Raw genomic sequence first — 15234 nt, 5'->3', positions numbered from 1 at the left:
CTCATATATAGAGATCTGGAATAGCAAAAATACTTCAGAGGAAATTAATGAGTGTATCATGACCACATAATAATTTACTTATGAATTTTCTTAGGTAAGAAACAGTTGAACTGGATTCAATTTTTATCACAGCTTGTGTAAGACTGCCTCTGTCCCTCCTCTCACATGCCATTGGTTAACCAGCAGACAGTGTGCTCAGGGGCGTTGCCAGCTCATTGCTCTTATAGCCTGTGAGGGAGGAAGAAACATTTGCTAACCAGTGACAGAAATGGATTCGAAATACCAGTGTGTGAAGCTGAATGATGGTCACTTCATGCCTGTCCTGGGATTTGGCACCTATGCGCCTGCAGAGGTAATAATAATATTATTAGTGTTGAGAGTTCAAAGGAGCTAGAGTAAGTGGAAGCTGACCAGGTTGTCAGGCTTGTGTTCCTATGTTACTCTGCATGACTCCCCTTTAAACGTCAGTCTTTGTTCTGCAATGCTGTCTTGTCACAGGGTCATCTACTGCTTATTTGGGGCACTGTTTTGTCTTCTGTTTATGTTTATTTCACAGCTTGTCAGAGTCTATAAAACTCAGCAGAAAGAACACGGCCTGCCTGCTCCCTCTCTTGAAGATTGATTGCAATGGGAGTGGTTTCTCTGTTTCTTTGTATAGTCGAACAGATATTTACTTCTTCCAAGAAGATACAATTCAGAGGAATTTTTATGGCAAAAGTTAGTGGAGACGGGGTGCATGTAATCTGTTGGGAGAGTATCACTGTTCTGATGGGCGGCCTTGAGCACCACACTGTAATACTAGACCTGGCCTAAAGAGAATTTCCCATGTACTATTCTCACCTCTGGGAAAATTACCTGAAACGATAAAATATCCTCATTTTAAGAAAGAAAAAAAAAAAAAACTAGAACCAAACAAGGAAAGTTTAAATTCTTTGTCTTTGTTAATATGGGTCAGATTTGTATCAAAATATTGTAACAGAAAAATTTCTTGTTTCTCTGACAAGAAAGTTAATGGAATATATTTTATTTTCTAGATTTAGAAATAGCTAAATGCTATTTCTACACTGGAAGAAAACTTGTATCTCAAGACTGTCTTGGGAATACAATGTGTGTAAATAGGGACTAGTTATATAAAATTTGAGTCTCACATTTCTCATCTATAAGACATAAGGAGTTACAAAGGGACATGTTGAAGACCATTGACAGGAGTGGTTTATTTTGTAATATAAATTGGCATGGAGAGGAAGTAACGATGAGGATACCACTGAAGCTCCGGCCTTGGTAAGCCTTTGATTGCTTGCACAGCGAAGAGAAGATCAAAGATGGTATGAGGAGAGGGCTGTGAGACCCGGTATCTAGTTCCTTGTAATTTCACAGGAAAAAGCCTCTGAAATACTTTCAAGGTGGGAAAATAGTTTGCTTTGTTTCTGTTTTTGTCATTTAAAAGATATGCTGTCAAATCTGTATCCAAATTTGTTACATAAGTCAATAATTGTAAATTTTACTGCAATCATATGTTTCCTGACAGAGTTGCCTTGAATTTATGGAGCTGAACCCCATTTTGCTAATCACTTACTCCCTGCAGTCTATTTCTTACATACACAAATCAATATCCTTAGAGTATACATCTTTACTCCTAGTATTTGGTTCTGTTATGCAGACAGAATGGCCAAAGCCTGGGTAGAAAAGATCTAACATAATAGACTGCTAACCATAGATGTGCCTATTTCCAATATAAACCTGCTGGTATCTGAGAAAGTGGAGTTCTCCCTGTTTCCTAACTGATAAGAATGGTGGCTCTACGTAACTGTTTGTGTAAACTGCGGGGTTTCTGTGCACCTGCTTTGCTTTTGGAGACTGGAAGTTTTGTGTCTGCTAGGCAGAGTGAGTCAATGTATCCAGTCCCAGACAAAAGCTTAGCAATGGAGTATGTAGAGGGCATCTCTTGTAGACAACAGTTCACATACATTGACAAAATATGATGCTGGATAAAGTCAGTGCGCTCTGTGCAACATGGTGGGAGAGGAATCACAGGAGCTTACACTGCATTCCTTCATAATTCCTTCCATGTGGCTATTTCCTTGTGTTAATTTCACCATACTAAAAATAATTAAGATTATGTCTATAACTATGGTTGTGTCCTGTTGATTTTTCCAAAAAATCACTTAACGTGAAATTGTTTTGGGGACACTTCCAAGCTAGTGGTCAAGCAGTGATTTTTCTGGGACTGCAGAAGTTCCTGCTATGCCCAACCTTTATTACTAACTGGGAAAGACCCAGTCAGACTGGGATGGGCTTATGATTCTACATACAGAACTCATCCAAGAAAGGAGGAAAAGCTGATTTTTGTGAACGTTGCTGCTTGTGCCCGAACTAACTCTTAGGCACATTAGTCAGAAAATATCACGTTTGGTTGCTCCCCCAGGTTCCTAAAAGTAAAGCTCAAGAGGCCGTCAAATTGGCAATAGAAGCCGGGTTCCGCCATATTGATTCTGCACATGTTTACAATAATGAGGAGCAGGTTGGACTGGCCATCCGAAGCAAGATTGCAGATGGCAGTGTGAAGAGAGAAGACATATTCTACACTTCAAAGGTACTGTGCCTATGATGAGCTTGTGTGCACATGTATTTATTGTGATTGTGTGGAGGTGGCAGTTCTATGACTGGATCCATAGTTGAGGGTGAATTGTGCTTATTTATTTCGATTTATTCACACTTACTCATGTATTAAAACTAATATCAAAGGCAGGAAGTGAAGATGGCTTTCTCATCTTTGCAGTGTTCCAATTCATGCCTTCAAAGGCCCTTTACTCTTTGAGCTCAGCACAGATCAATATGGTTTAACATAGACTATAGAATGAGAGATAATCTTAATCATATTATGTTATCTGTTACCTCCTGGGTGAGTTTCTTACATTTGTTATGATTCTGAGTTTCCATTGTCATTTTGATCATAGACACAGAAAGTAATATAAGCAAGCTCTGTGAGTATTAAAGAATAACGCCTACATTATCTCAAATTGTGTCCAGCCCAAGTTAACATATTAAAAACTGTGTTTGCCTCCTCAGTTTCCAAATCACAAAGATACTTAGTCTTGCCCATTGGGCTGAATAGATGAAATAATTACACTACTAATATGAGTTGTAAAACTTACCAAAGATAATTCAGATAATGGGTATGCTTATGATTTGATAACAACTTTTACCTTTTGAGTAATTTCACTCTTTCATTCAATATATGTACTAACTATATATCCAACATATTATAAAGTTCATCAGGATATGGCAGAACAAAAGGCATCACAAGAAGAGAGAGAATAATTTTGCCTGTGGTCATTAGTTTTGAAGTAGTAGAAAATGTCTAAATATTAGGTGGAGCAAACTAGTAAAATTGGCTCAAGTTTTCATTACACAACTTCCTTTCTCTAACCTCTGCAGCTTTGGAGCAATTCCCATCGACCAGAGTTGGTCCGACCAGCCTTGGAAAGGTCACTGAAAAATCTTCAATTGGACTATGTTGACCTCTACCTTATTCATTTTCCAGTGTCTGTAAAGGTAGGCAGCTTGTGTGATCAAATTAATTTCACTTTTGTTCTCAGCATAAATATTGTTTTTATGGAGATTTGAACTAAGCTTTTTCTTAGGAGGACATAGGGATTTTAACATGGAAGAAGAGCCCTAAACATAACTCCTAATTCCTTTCTATGGAATAGAAAGCAATTTTGAATCCGTACTTCCGTGATTGCATGTCTACAAGAAAAGAGAGTGCAGAATCCTCAAAGCCTCTGCCTCAAAAACTTGAGGAAATGACAATCATCTCCTTGAAGGCACAAGGTCTTAGTTATGATTCCTGATTTCACCTCTTGGGATTTCCACAGACACAGAGTTTCATGAAGCTGTGGTGTCCAGAAAACCTGCTGCACATAGGGTGCACAATGAGTTTCCATCTTCTTGCCTCTTTTCAAGGGGCAAGAACTCAGTCCGGGAGTGTCTTAAACTACAGACCTTCATGGGAAACCTTGTTGCTTCTGCTTCCTCTCTTTTCACACTGCAGTTTTTATTTTTGCTTAGCCATGAATTCTTGTGTCATTCATAACTTTTGTCTTAAGGTACTGAAAACTAGTCAGGCTAGTTAATGCAAAAGGGTATATTAGATATGATAATGGGAAATCAAAGCCAGGGCTACATTAAGAATTGGATAAAAACTCTAAAAATATATCCTTCCTCCACCCTTATCTCTGCTTTATTACAAAAGGCTTTTTAAATATTTGTTCCAACCTTTTTCGTTGGTGGCATTTATGGCTTTAGAGCACTTTCAGGCCCATGTTCATTACCGTGAGCTCCTGTGCATCTCCTAATTTCCAAACTAGCCTGGAAAACACCTCCATTGACCATGATTGGGTCATGGTCCTGTGCATGGAACATCATATGTTCAGGGAGATAAACAACTCTGATAGTGGCACCTGGGTAAAAAGTACAATCCATTATACCTGGATATCAAGGTCTTTTGCAGTTGAAGAGAGGTATTGCCACAGAGAAAATTATAGGAGCAGAAGAAAGTCAATGAAAGTCAATGATGACACTCCATTAGGAACCAGAAAGAGGTATTTATTTACACATATAATAGTTGTAAGAGATTAGAGGAAGCCTGTCTCCTGAAGACATTCCTTATACCTTCATATGTAGTACACTTTGTACATATCACTCTCTGGAGCATTGCATCACCTACCTCATGGAGGATTAGTGTCCTTAAATGTAACTCAGAGCATGGCTATGTGTGGAGAAATTGACTTGTGACATCACTAAACTGACTGCTTCTACTTCAGCCAGGTGAGGAAGTGATCCCAAAAGATGAAAATGGAAAAATACTATTTGACACAGTGGATCTCTGTGCCACGTGGGAGGTGAGTGTTTGGAGGTCAGAGAACGGATAAGAAAGATGAGGTAGGATACATCTGTTTCCTATCTTCTTAGTACAAGTATGGAAAATGCACCATTGGATCAAAAACTTAGGAACTTTACAAAGGTAGTTTTTGTGAGCAGTGAGGAAAAAGAAATGACAGGCATACAAAAGAGAGAAGTGGAGGAGAAGAATTGGGGGTAAGGAGGACTGGGATTTCTTTCCTTGCCTGTGCATTAATCTCTCCACTTTCCTAAGGAGGAAACAGAAATTCTTACTCTTGCAATCACTATCTTCTTCCCCAATTTTTCTGTTTTATTTTCTCCCTTTTAAGAACCACGGCTAGCTAGTTTGATTTTCATGTCTAGACAGTTGTTGCTTTCACAGTTCTATGTTACATTTATCTTGCTCTTCAGTCGACTACACAAATGATACCTCACAATTCCTTTTTCCCAGGCCATGGAGAAGTGTAAAGATGCAGGATTGGCCAAGTCCATCGGGGTGTCCAACTTCAACCACAGGCTGCTGGAGATGATCCTCAACAAACCAGGGCTCAAGTACAAGCCGGTCTGCAACCAGGTGAGCGCCCTCAGCCTCCTCTCCTTTCTGTTCTTCATGCCCCTCTTTCTGTCCTATTGCCAAGTATCCATTCATTTAGTCCCACTTATCTTTGTAAAAGAGAAGATTCTAGAGAGCAAAGCCTCTTCCTAGAAGGGCACGGAGGGCTCTTATTTGTACCCTGCTTAGAAAAGTCTTACGAAAAGGTGTTGTAACTTTGATGCTGAATTGCGTGTTACATTTATAGGAGGTCAATTCGATCAAGAAGTCCAAGGATTGCCAATTAGACTCAGGGAAAGGTGGACTTACCCCTAAGCTATGAAAGATGACCAGAGAGTGGACGGGTGAAGGTGATTTGGAGGGAACTGTGCATAGATATGAGGCCATGAAGAGATGGAATGAGCAGTACATGAGGAGAGAGTGAGAGCAAGAGAAGAGAAATACTAGGGATTCACATGGGCTTCGGATGTCTCAGTGCCTCTTGATATCTCTGCTTTCACACTTCTTGACCAAGGGCATAGATACACTAAAAATTATCTGCAGACAATGAAGGTCATCCATGGTAGAAAGAGAAAATGACCTGTTTATGGAGATGTCTGTTCACAGTGGATGAAATCCACACTGAGGAAGGTTCAGCAGAACATGGAGCTGACCTATGACTGCCCCTGCTCCTAGTCGGCTGCTCTTTGGAGTCTGTCATGCAATCAGCTGCTTAAACACATCTATTCTCTATGTGTTTCTTTCATAGACTAGAGATAATTCCATCTTTTCCTTGAGTCCTGACTGGTGATTCCAGGCCTCCTTGATCAAATTGACTGCCCCCAAATGTTACACATATTTCAGCATTAAAATCACTACACCTTTCCCAGTAACTTACATTTTTTTGTTATAATTTTGTTATAATTTGGTATAATGATACGGTGCTGTGATAATTTAATAAAAGCATTGAGAAATTAATGTGGTTTTAATACTAGTAGTTCCCCAATTTTTTAATATGGCCATTTTCACACTTTCCAAAAATTTGATAAAAATAATACTGGAGACCCATGTTACCATTTATATTCAAAATTACTAACATTTTGCAATGTTATATGGAGTATATCTGCATAAATACATATAATGTTTCTAGAACCTCTTCAAGGTAAATTGTAAAGATGACAATTGACCCCTAGAGACCTCTCAAAGCATGTCACAGGAATGAAGATATTCTCCCAGTTCCAGTGTCATTACTGTATCTAAGAACATCATCTATAGTGCCCTCATGTCATTTGGTATCCAGTCCATATTTGAATTTTTCCTTGCTTAATCAAAATATCTTTTGTAGCTCTTCTTTTTTTAACCAGAATTCAATTGTTTTTACATTGTTGTATTTTGATATCAGTTAACTTGTTTTTCCCAGTTGTTGAAGGTTTCTGTAAATTAAAAGTTAGATGTGAGTATTTTATTACATTGGCTTAAACCTTTGGGGCAAGAAAATATTTTTATCATGCTGTGTTTTTCAAATTGCACCACACTAGACTACATACAATCACAGAATGCCCCACTAGTGGTGAAGGTAGTTTTAAAAACTTGGTTAAGCTAACAGTGGTCAGATCTGTTGTTTTTAACACATGTTTTCTCTTTAACAATTACTAGTAATCTGCTGGGGGATAATTCTCAACAGAAGAAGTCATATTCCCATGACAAATTTTCACATATGATTGAGTATACATCAGTGATTTGAACTTTTTGTACTGCATTTCTGTTTTCTTCTTTGTTATTTCTTATTTGTTATTTCCTTGGGGTTTTTACGTAATCATTTACAATTTTAACCACTTGTTTAACTATTCTTACCTGACATTTAATTAAAAATAATTTCTCACCAAGTAAAAATAATAAATTACTATTCCTCTAAGTGAGGGTAAAGGTAAACTTCTTCCTTCAATTAGCAATGTGCTGTGAATGTAATTACTGTAATGACCACCATCAGAGTAGACAAATATTGTTCTTTTTCTCATTGTCGCACTAATTACTACAGACTCACGGATTCTTGTGTTATGATTTTTAATTTATTTCACTCATTATTTAATGCTCACATCTACTCAGCATATATATACATAATATATATTCTATATGTTATATATATAATATTATATATATAACATACAGAATATATATTATGTGTATATATATAATATATATATGAAAAAAGAATTTGATCAAAGACTCATGAGGGCAAGTGTAAAAGACAAAAGCACTTGTTTCATAGGGAACCCACTGGTGACATTTGAGATATCAACATACAAATCCATCATACAAAAAGGAAAAGTAATGAAAGACTGTGAACATTATCAGTATTTATGTGTATATGTATATTTTCTAGTTCATCTATATAGCTATATATCATAGATGGCATATATGATATATATATTATATGTCAGATCAATTAGAAAACATACATATACATGTATGCATTTTTGGTATTAATTAGGAAACTAGTTCTTTTGTCTTTCAGACCTGCCCTCCTGAGTCTTTGACCACATTCTTGATTTCTGGCACAATTTGATGCCCAAGGCTCAAAGAATCTTACCTCATCCCAGCTCTGAAACTGGCCATGTCTCCTTCTAGTGGTCACAGTTATTGAGAAACCAGGATAGGGTTCATGGAGTTGCTTGTGCTCAGAAATAGCATTTCTATTTTCTTAGGAGAGAGGGGCATAAAATTTATTTTTATGAAAAAGATCATTTTTTGACAATAATATTCTCAGTTCAAATTTAATGCTGTACATTATTCAGCTTCTTTTACTTTGGTGATCTTAATATTAATGTAACTTTTGGATTATCTGATGCTTTTCCATCTTGCTCATCTGCAGGTGGAATGTCATCCTTACTTCAACCAGAGAAAACTGCTGGATTTCTGCAAGTCAAAAGACATTGTTCTGGTTGCCTATAGTGCTCTGGGATCCCATCGAGAAGAACCATGGTAATAAGAGATACAGGAAGTGTACCTAAAACACCGGTTTGATAAAAAAAATTTAATCAGATCATGCTGTTTCCTGGAGTTCACTCACAGCTGACTTGGGGTGAGGGAAGAATCTGCATTTCTGACGAGATCCCAGGTGATGTTGAGGCTGCTGTTCAGGGGCCTCACTTGAGAAGCTCTGGTGCAGAGTGGATGCCTTAGTCTGTTTAGGGAGCCGCCTAACAAACTATCCCCAGCCTCAGGGCTTCAGCATTTCTGACTTTCCTTCCAGGGTGGACCCGAACTCCCCGGTTCTCTTGGAGGACCCAGTCCTTTGTGCCTTGGCAAAAAAGCACAAGCGAACCCCAGCCCTGATTGCCCTGCGCTACCAGCTGCAGCGTGGGGTTGTGGTCCTGGCCAAGAGCTACAATGAGCAGCGGATCAGACAGAACATGCAGGTGAGGAGCGGGGCTGTGGGCCTCAGGTCTCCTGCACAGTGTCCTTCACACATGTGCTTCTTGTAAGGCTCTCAGGACAGCCTTTGGCCAGCTCCATTTCCCTGTATTTCCTATGCATGAACTCTTTGTGTACGTCATAAGGGTTTCTTCTACTCTAGCACAGGAGAGGCAACAGAGGTGGAGAGAAATAGGATGGGATCAAAACTACAGATTTGGGTTAGCGTTAAGTCAGTGATATCCATATCCCTCTGCTAGGGATATGTCCTTTTCTTTATTTTCTATAATGAGGTATTTGATTAGATATTTTTTAGTCTCCAACTCATGGTGGATTTTTCTTCTTGTATATTTATGTAGTATAAATTCCTTATATTTATTCTCTTAGAATTTTATCTTTGCGAAGTGCTTGTTTAACTCTGCCTTTTTTTTTTTTTTTTTGGCGAGGTGGTTGTGTGTTTTTATTTTTATGTGTAGGAGACCATATTTATACCAATACCTTAGGATATAAGGCAAACCCACTTAATATAGAGGCTTAATGCAAAAGCATTTATTGAGCTCAAGATTCCATGGTTAGAAAATTAGCCTGGGCTCAGCCTAAACTCAGTCCATTCCTTCTGTTCCTGGCTGGGCTCTCATGTGTGTTCAGGGTAGTGAGGCAGCTCTGCTTCAGGATGTCCCTGGGGCATCAGTGTGAGCGCCCCCCTCTCCCATGCAGTTCTTTATCCTCCAGCCATCCAGCCCAGGGTTCACCTCAGCACAGGGCATGACCCCAGCATAGTGAATGGACATGTGCAAAGCCTTTTCAGGTCTAGGCTCAGAGGCGCCAACCATTGCTTCTGGGAAATTCTATCACCTAATGCAAGTTACAGGACAGGTCAGACTCAAGGGGTGGGGAAACACACACCACCTCTTGTTGGAAGGAGCTGGAAATTCATATAACCAAGCAAGTGGATACAGGGACATGTGATTGTTAGAGGGCATGTTCCTAATTAATCTATCATTAATATGATATGTGTGAAATAATATATCAATAGTTATATGTATGAATATGAATATATATAAATTGATATATTATTTCATATATTCTCAAGAATTCATACAAGTCTCTAAAGAATTAACATCCAGAATACATACATATATGTATGTTTTCTAATTAGTTATATAGATACATAAAATATACATCATGTATGAGATATATTATAAAACCTATGTCATATATATGACATATATCATGTACATGTATATACGTCACTATTTACTAAAACATTAAGTAAAATAAGTGAAGAAATCCATAGGATACTCTGAAATAATGATACAGAGAATGAGAGAGTAAAAAATGACAATAATGAAACAATTGATCAATCTAGGTAATGGCATTCATTAAATAATTTTAAAAATATTTTTGGACATTAGAAAATTCACAAAACAAAAATGAAAAGTTATGAAAGACTGTGGAAATTATCAGTATTTATACATATGTGTATGTTCTCTAATTCATCTAGTATATATAGATATATATGATATATGACATATGTCTTATATAATATATATGTTAGATTAACTAGAAACCATACATATATATGTATTTATTCTGGATATTAATTCTTTAGAGACTTGAATGTATTCTTGAAATAACATCTCCCAAATTTTACCTGTGTTGTCATATTCTCTATGGTTATGTTTTCACAAACAAAAGTTTCTATCCTTCATGTAGACTAATTTTTCATGCCTCTTTCTTGTGGTTGGTGAGTGTTGTGTCTTATCCTACATTGGGAATATCACAATATTTTACTGTGTTATCTTACAAAATTGTTAATATTCTTTCCTTATAAATTTGGTTAATTCTAATGGGATTGACTTTTAAAATATTATGTGAAATAAGGATCCAAATATGCATATCTAATGTTTGAATTTTTAGCAAAATTTACCACCATTTATTGAAAAGTTTATATTTGCTCACATAACTTGAATTTTTTTAACCTGTAACATATATGAAATGTCCATGAGCAATTATCTGGCCTCTCTTCCATCTTCAGTTAACGTATTCACTTTTCTGTGCTATAATGTTAAAAAGTAAGTTTCACTTCCAGTATGGTACAAATATTTTTCTAACTTCTTCATTTATTTAATAATATCTTAGCTATTCTTAACTAATGTGTTATTTAAAATTTTGAATCATCTTATTAACTTCCACAGGCAAGTAAATGTTTTAGTCTCTCGTTGACATTGTAATAAGCCTGCAGATCAATGCAGAGAGAACTGAATCTTTGACAATATTGAGATTTCCAATCCATGATCATAATATGAATATCCCACTACTTATTAATAAATCATCTCTTAAAAATATATCATTAATTTCATAAATTTCTCCATTACTGATCATTTTTTTTTTTTTGAGACAGAGTCTCACTCTGTCACCCAGGGTGGAGTGCAGTGGCACGAACTCGGCTCACTGCAACCTCCGCCTCCCGGGTTCAAGTGCTTCTCCTGCCTCAGCCTCCAGAGTAGCTGGGACTGCAGGTGCATGCTGCCACGTCCAGCTAATTTTTTGTATTTTAGTAGAGACGGGTTTCACTGTGTTGCCCATGCTGTTTTCTAACTCCTGAAATCAGGCAATCCTCCTGCGTTGGCCTCCCAAAGTGCTAGGATTATAGGCGTGAGCCACCGCGCCCGGCGATTACTGATAATTTTAATAGTTTTTGATAACTTTTCATTTTCGTTTTGTGGATTTTCTAATATATAGACATATTAAAAGAATAATGCAACAAATCTTACCTACATTCATCAAGTGTTACATTGCTGTCATTTTTTACTCTCTTTCTCTCATTTTCTGTATTACTCCTTCAGTTTCCCTATGGATTTATACACTTATTTGATTGAATGTATTAGAAAGAGTGACATCTTTTTGATATTTAGAGTCTCCCAAATTTACATAGTGAGTACCCACACCTTTTGAATGTGAAATCGTTAGTATTTAGACAATTATTGGCTTGAGTTATGTTGAAAACTAATTTTTCCTATTATACCTGTTCATTGGAGAGATAGATATTCAATGTTATTCATCAAACCTACTAAATGATGCTAGACATTACAAAATTTGCCTCTAGATTCTTGTGGGTCTTCTAGGTACATGACCCTATCATGTGGGCACAGAGTAAGCTCTGTTTCTTCTTCAGCTTCCTCTGAGATATTCTCTTTATCTGCAGTGTTGTGCAGTTTCAAATATTTTATCTGGGAATGGATTTCTGCTTATTTTTGACTGGTTTTCATTGACCACTTGGGTGTTTAGAGAGGTCTTTCATAAATTTTGGAAACGTATGAATCTTTTAAGTATTGTCTCTGCACCCTACTGTCTGATGAACTTGGTTGTTCCCAATTGGCAATGATGTAATCTAAAAATAATTAAAGTTTTCTATTACTTTGATAGGTGTTTGAATTCCAGTTGACTTCAGAGGACATGAAAGCCATAGACGGCCTAAACAGAAATGTGCGATATTTGACCCTTGATATGTAAGTGATTTTGGAGATGGATGTCCTAATTTATTTTCAGAGGAGGAATGTAAGATGGATGTTGAGAGTGACCTCCACACCAGGGGCACAGAGGCCAATGTGAGACAGAGGTGAGACAGGAGCTTTCTGGAAATCTCCTCCTGGATTCACTCCAGAGCTCTGTTCTCTGGCAGGGAGAGTGGCCCGGGGTCAGCATGGGTCAACCTGTGCCTCTGCTCTCGTGACTCCAAGGAACTTTCCAGAGCAGCCAAGATCATTGCTGAATCTGCACCTTCCATGTAGGCCTGCCGTTTGTACTACTGTCTAGTGTACACACTGTGGATATTGCCCATGTGGTCGCATTAGATGTTTCCAAATCTGTGCTTATATCTTGTTCTTCCCAACCTGCTCAATGTCTTACCAGATCAAAGGCAGTTCCGTCAATCTTGTGGGCCAGGTTCAATTCCCACCTCCTTCACATGGAATTGCTTGCTGGATCCTGTCAATTTAGCATTTCTCATCATTTCAAACCTTTTTTGTGCCTTTCTTTGCATGTTTGCCCATGAGCCAAACACTGCATTTGCCTCCAGAAAGTCTGTCTTAGTGGAGCGAATAGGAGCACTTGGCCTTGGCGTTCTGCAATATGGAGATCTCAGTGTAGAGAATGAGGAAGTGTTAAAATCAAATGAAGAGTGTAGATGCAAAAGCACCATTATTGGAGATAATTTATAACCAGTAACAGACGTTTACTATTCCTCTATATTCTAAGGTTCTAGGATTCATAGAAGGTCATTCATATAATGAGGGAAAAAGAAGTTATGTAACTGATGGCAGTGGAGATTTTAACAAGTAATAGAGACGATGAGATAATGTGTGAATAAAACAAGCACAATGGTACATCATAAGTACCCAAAATTTGGTGGATATTATTAGTAGTATTTTATCCATTTAGCAGAAAATACAAAATGAAAATGGAAATGATAAAAAGAAAAGGAAAAGTGGCAAGCATTAGAAATGTTTACAACTGATTAATGATTTTTATGATCATGAAATCAATCACTAGTGTTATTTTGTAGAACTCAAATATGGTCTGGAGTAAACCACTTACGAGCTTCCAAGTGTTTGCTCTTGGTGTAATCACAAAGGATAGGCTCAGTTCCATAATTAACAAGTTATAACTGTGTATGTGAGCAGTCATTTATCTGTGTCTTTACATTTTGGATTATGTCTACCTATAAAATGGTTTATGCATTGTAGCTCTTTGAATATTGGGCCCTATAACATAAACAACAATTTACGTTTCTAATGTAACCAAGTGTGTTTCGTATGATAGGCGGGTAGTAAGTAATATGTAAAGTAATGAAATAAAGTACAATTACTACCAGTATAATTATCACACTCAAAATTGTTTATTAGTGATGAGCATAAATCTTCCTTATTCCTCTTCAATGTAAGGCAGAAGGAGTTCCTGTTTTTAGTGAGAATTTGAAATAGAAAAGGTCAGAATATCTCTTTGCTCTGTTGACAGATGTGGGATCTGTTGTTGAGAGATGTAGAGAAACATGTTTGAACATTTCACTTTGTGCGTTTTATGTGTTAAGTTCCAGGCAGGGGAATAGAATTAAATGATTCTTTATTTTGAAAATACAGATATGATAAAGTCACGTTCATTAAACAAAGAAACACAGATTCTAGAGCAGTCAGAAAATGAACTTCTTAACATCTACACTAGCATCAGCTTCCTGGAAATCACTGCGCTACCTGCTAGTAACGGAGTCATTGCCATTCAGAGTATGCATTTTTTTTTCTCTTTCCAGTTTTGCTGGCCCCCCTAATTATCCATTTTCTGATGAATATTAACATGGAGGGCATTGCATGAGGTCTACCAGAAGGCCCTGCGTGTGGATGGTGACACAGAGGATGGCTCTATGCTGGTGACTGGACACATCACCTCTGGTTAAATCTCTCCTGCTTGGTGACTTCAGCAAGCTACAGCTAAGCCCATCGGCCGGAAAAGAAAGACAATAATTTTGTTTTTCATTTTGAAACAATTAAATGCTCTCTCCTAAAGATTCTTCACCTACTTTGGTCTCCATAACTTCTATGTTTTCTCTCCTTCTGACACACTAGTGCCCCCAAATTGTGATTTGCCTATACGTTTAGGGCCGGGGTTGGAAGATGATAACAACCATTTAAGATTCATTTCTGCAGTGGGAGTGGGTGGAGTTTCACCCTCTGGGAAAGGGGCAGGTGACAGGTATTTATCAGTCAGTGCCTCTCTAGCTCTTGTAGGAAGAAGCACACACAGGATGGAGTCTAGAGGGTGAGCGATATTGACCAGCAATTCATGGGCTCCCTCCAGCAGTGCGAGGGTCAGAGTTTCTGGAGCCTTGGGAGGAGGCATCCCGGTGAGGGGGGGTTAGGGCGATGGGAGGGCACCCACCAGGAAAAGTGATTACAAGTCAGGTATAAGGAGGTTAAATAGGACAGAGTCGAGTACATCTCTGCTTGGAAAAACATATCAACACCCTTTTTTTTGATCAGTATATCTTGTTCATAAAAGAAAACTTTCCACATTGTTTTAACAAATCCCACAGCTGAGAGTCAGGCCTGAATCTCTGATGTGTGCCCAGTCACAACGTTGACCCTATTGGTTTGTGGTGGGGCAGGACATCGAAGATATCATTGACTAATCACATTCCCCTGAATAGCTCATATTTAGAAAATATTCTTAGATGGTAAAAATGTACTGTTCATTTGTTATATTCAATCTTTTAAATGTTTTATACTTTAAACAAGGCATAGTTACAAGTATAAAACAAAAATATCCCAAAGCCATTATTTATTGCACTCAAGATTAAAATGGGAAACAATACATCTAATAAATCAAAT

The 15234-nt window shown here is 37.6% G+C and overlaps 1 protein-coding gene across 2 annotated transcripts; it reads left to right on the top strand.

Moving 5' to 3' along the window:
• The first annotated feature begins 219 nt into the window (after positions 1–219).
• Positions 220–14425, top strand: AKR1C2 (aldo-keto reductase family 1 member C2). Of its 2 annotated transcripts, none has more exons than XM_024346165.3 (9): positions 220–352; positions 2426–2593; positions 3439–3555; positions 4827–4904; positions 5357–5479; positions 8310–8419; positions 8691–8856; positions 12281–12363; positions 14160–14425. In XM_024346165.3, the coding sequence occupies exons 1-9, from the start codon at positions 269–271 to the stop codon at positions 14200–14202; spliced, it is 972 nt and encodes a 323-aa protein (XP_024201933.1). In that variant the 5' UTR covers positions 220–268; the 3' UTR covers positions 14203–14425. The 2 variants fall into 2 exon arrangements, 1 of the variants encoding a protein (XP_024201933.1); XR_010146776.1 differs by having other exon boundaries at positions 225–352; positions 12281–12473.
• Positions 14426–15234: the final 809 nt, after the last annotated feature.

Source organism: Pan troglodytes, chromosome 8, assembly GCF_028858775.2.
Source record: "Pan troglodytes isolate AG18354 chromosome 8, NHGRI_mPanTro3-v2.0_pri, whole genome shotgun sequence".
NCBI lineage: Eukaryota > Metazoa > Chordata > Mammalia > Primates > Hominidae > Pan > Pan troglodytes.
This window is presented reverse-complemented; position numbering and strand designations above follow the sequence as displayed.

Coding starts and splice junctions, on each gene's coding strand:
- AKR1C2 (XM_024346165.3), top strand. CDS start 269: ATGGATTCGAAATACCAGTGTGTGAAGCTGAATGATGGTCACTTCATG. Junction 5,480..8,309: donor ACAAGCCGGTCTGCAACCAG/GTGAGCGCCCTC, acceptor GCTCATCTGCAG/GTGGAATGTCATCCTTACTT. Junction 8,420..8,690: donor TCCCATCGAGAAGAACCATG/GTAATAAGAGAT, acceptor CTTTCCTTCCAG/GGTGGACCCGAACTCCCCGG.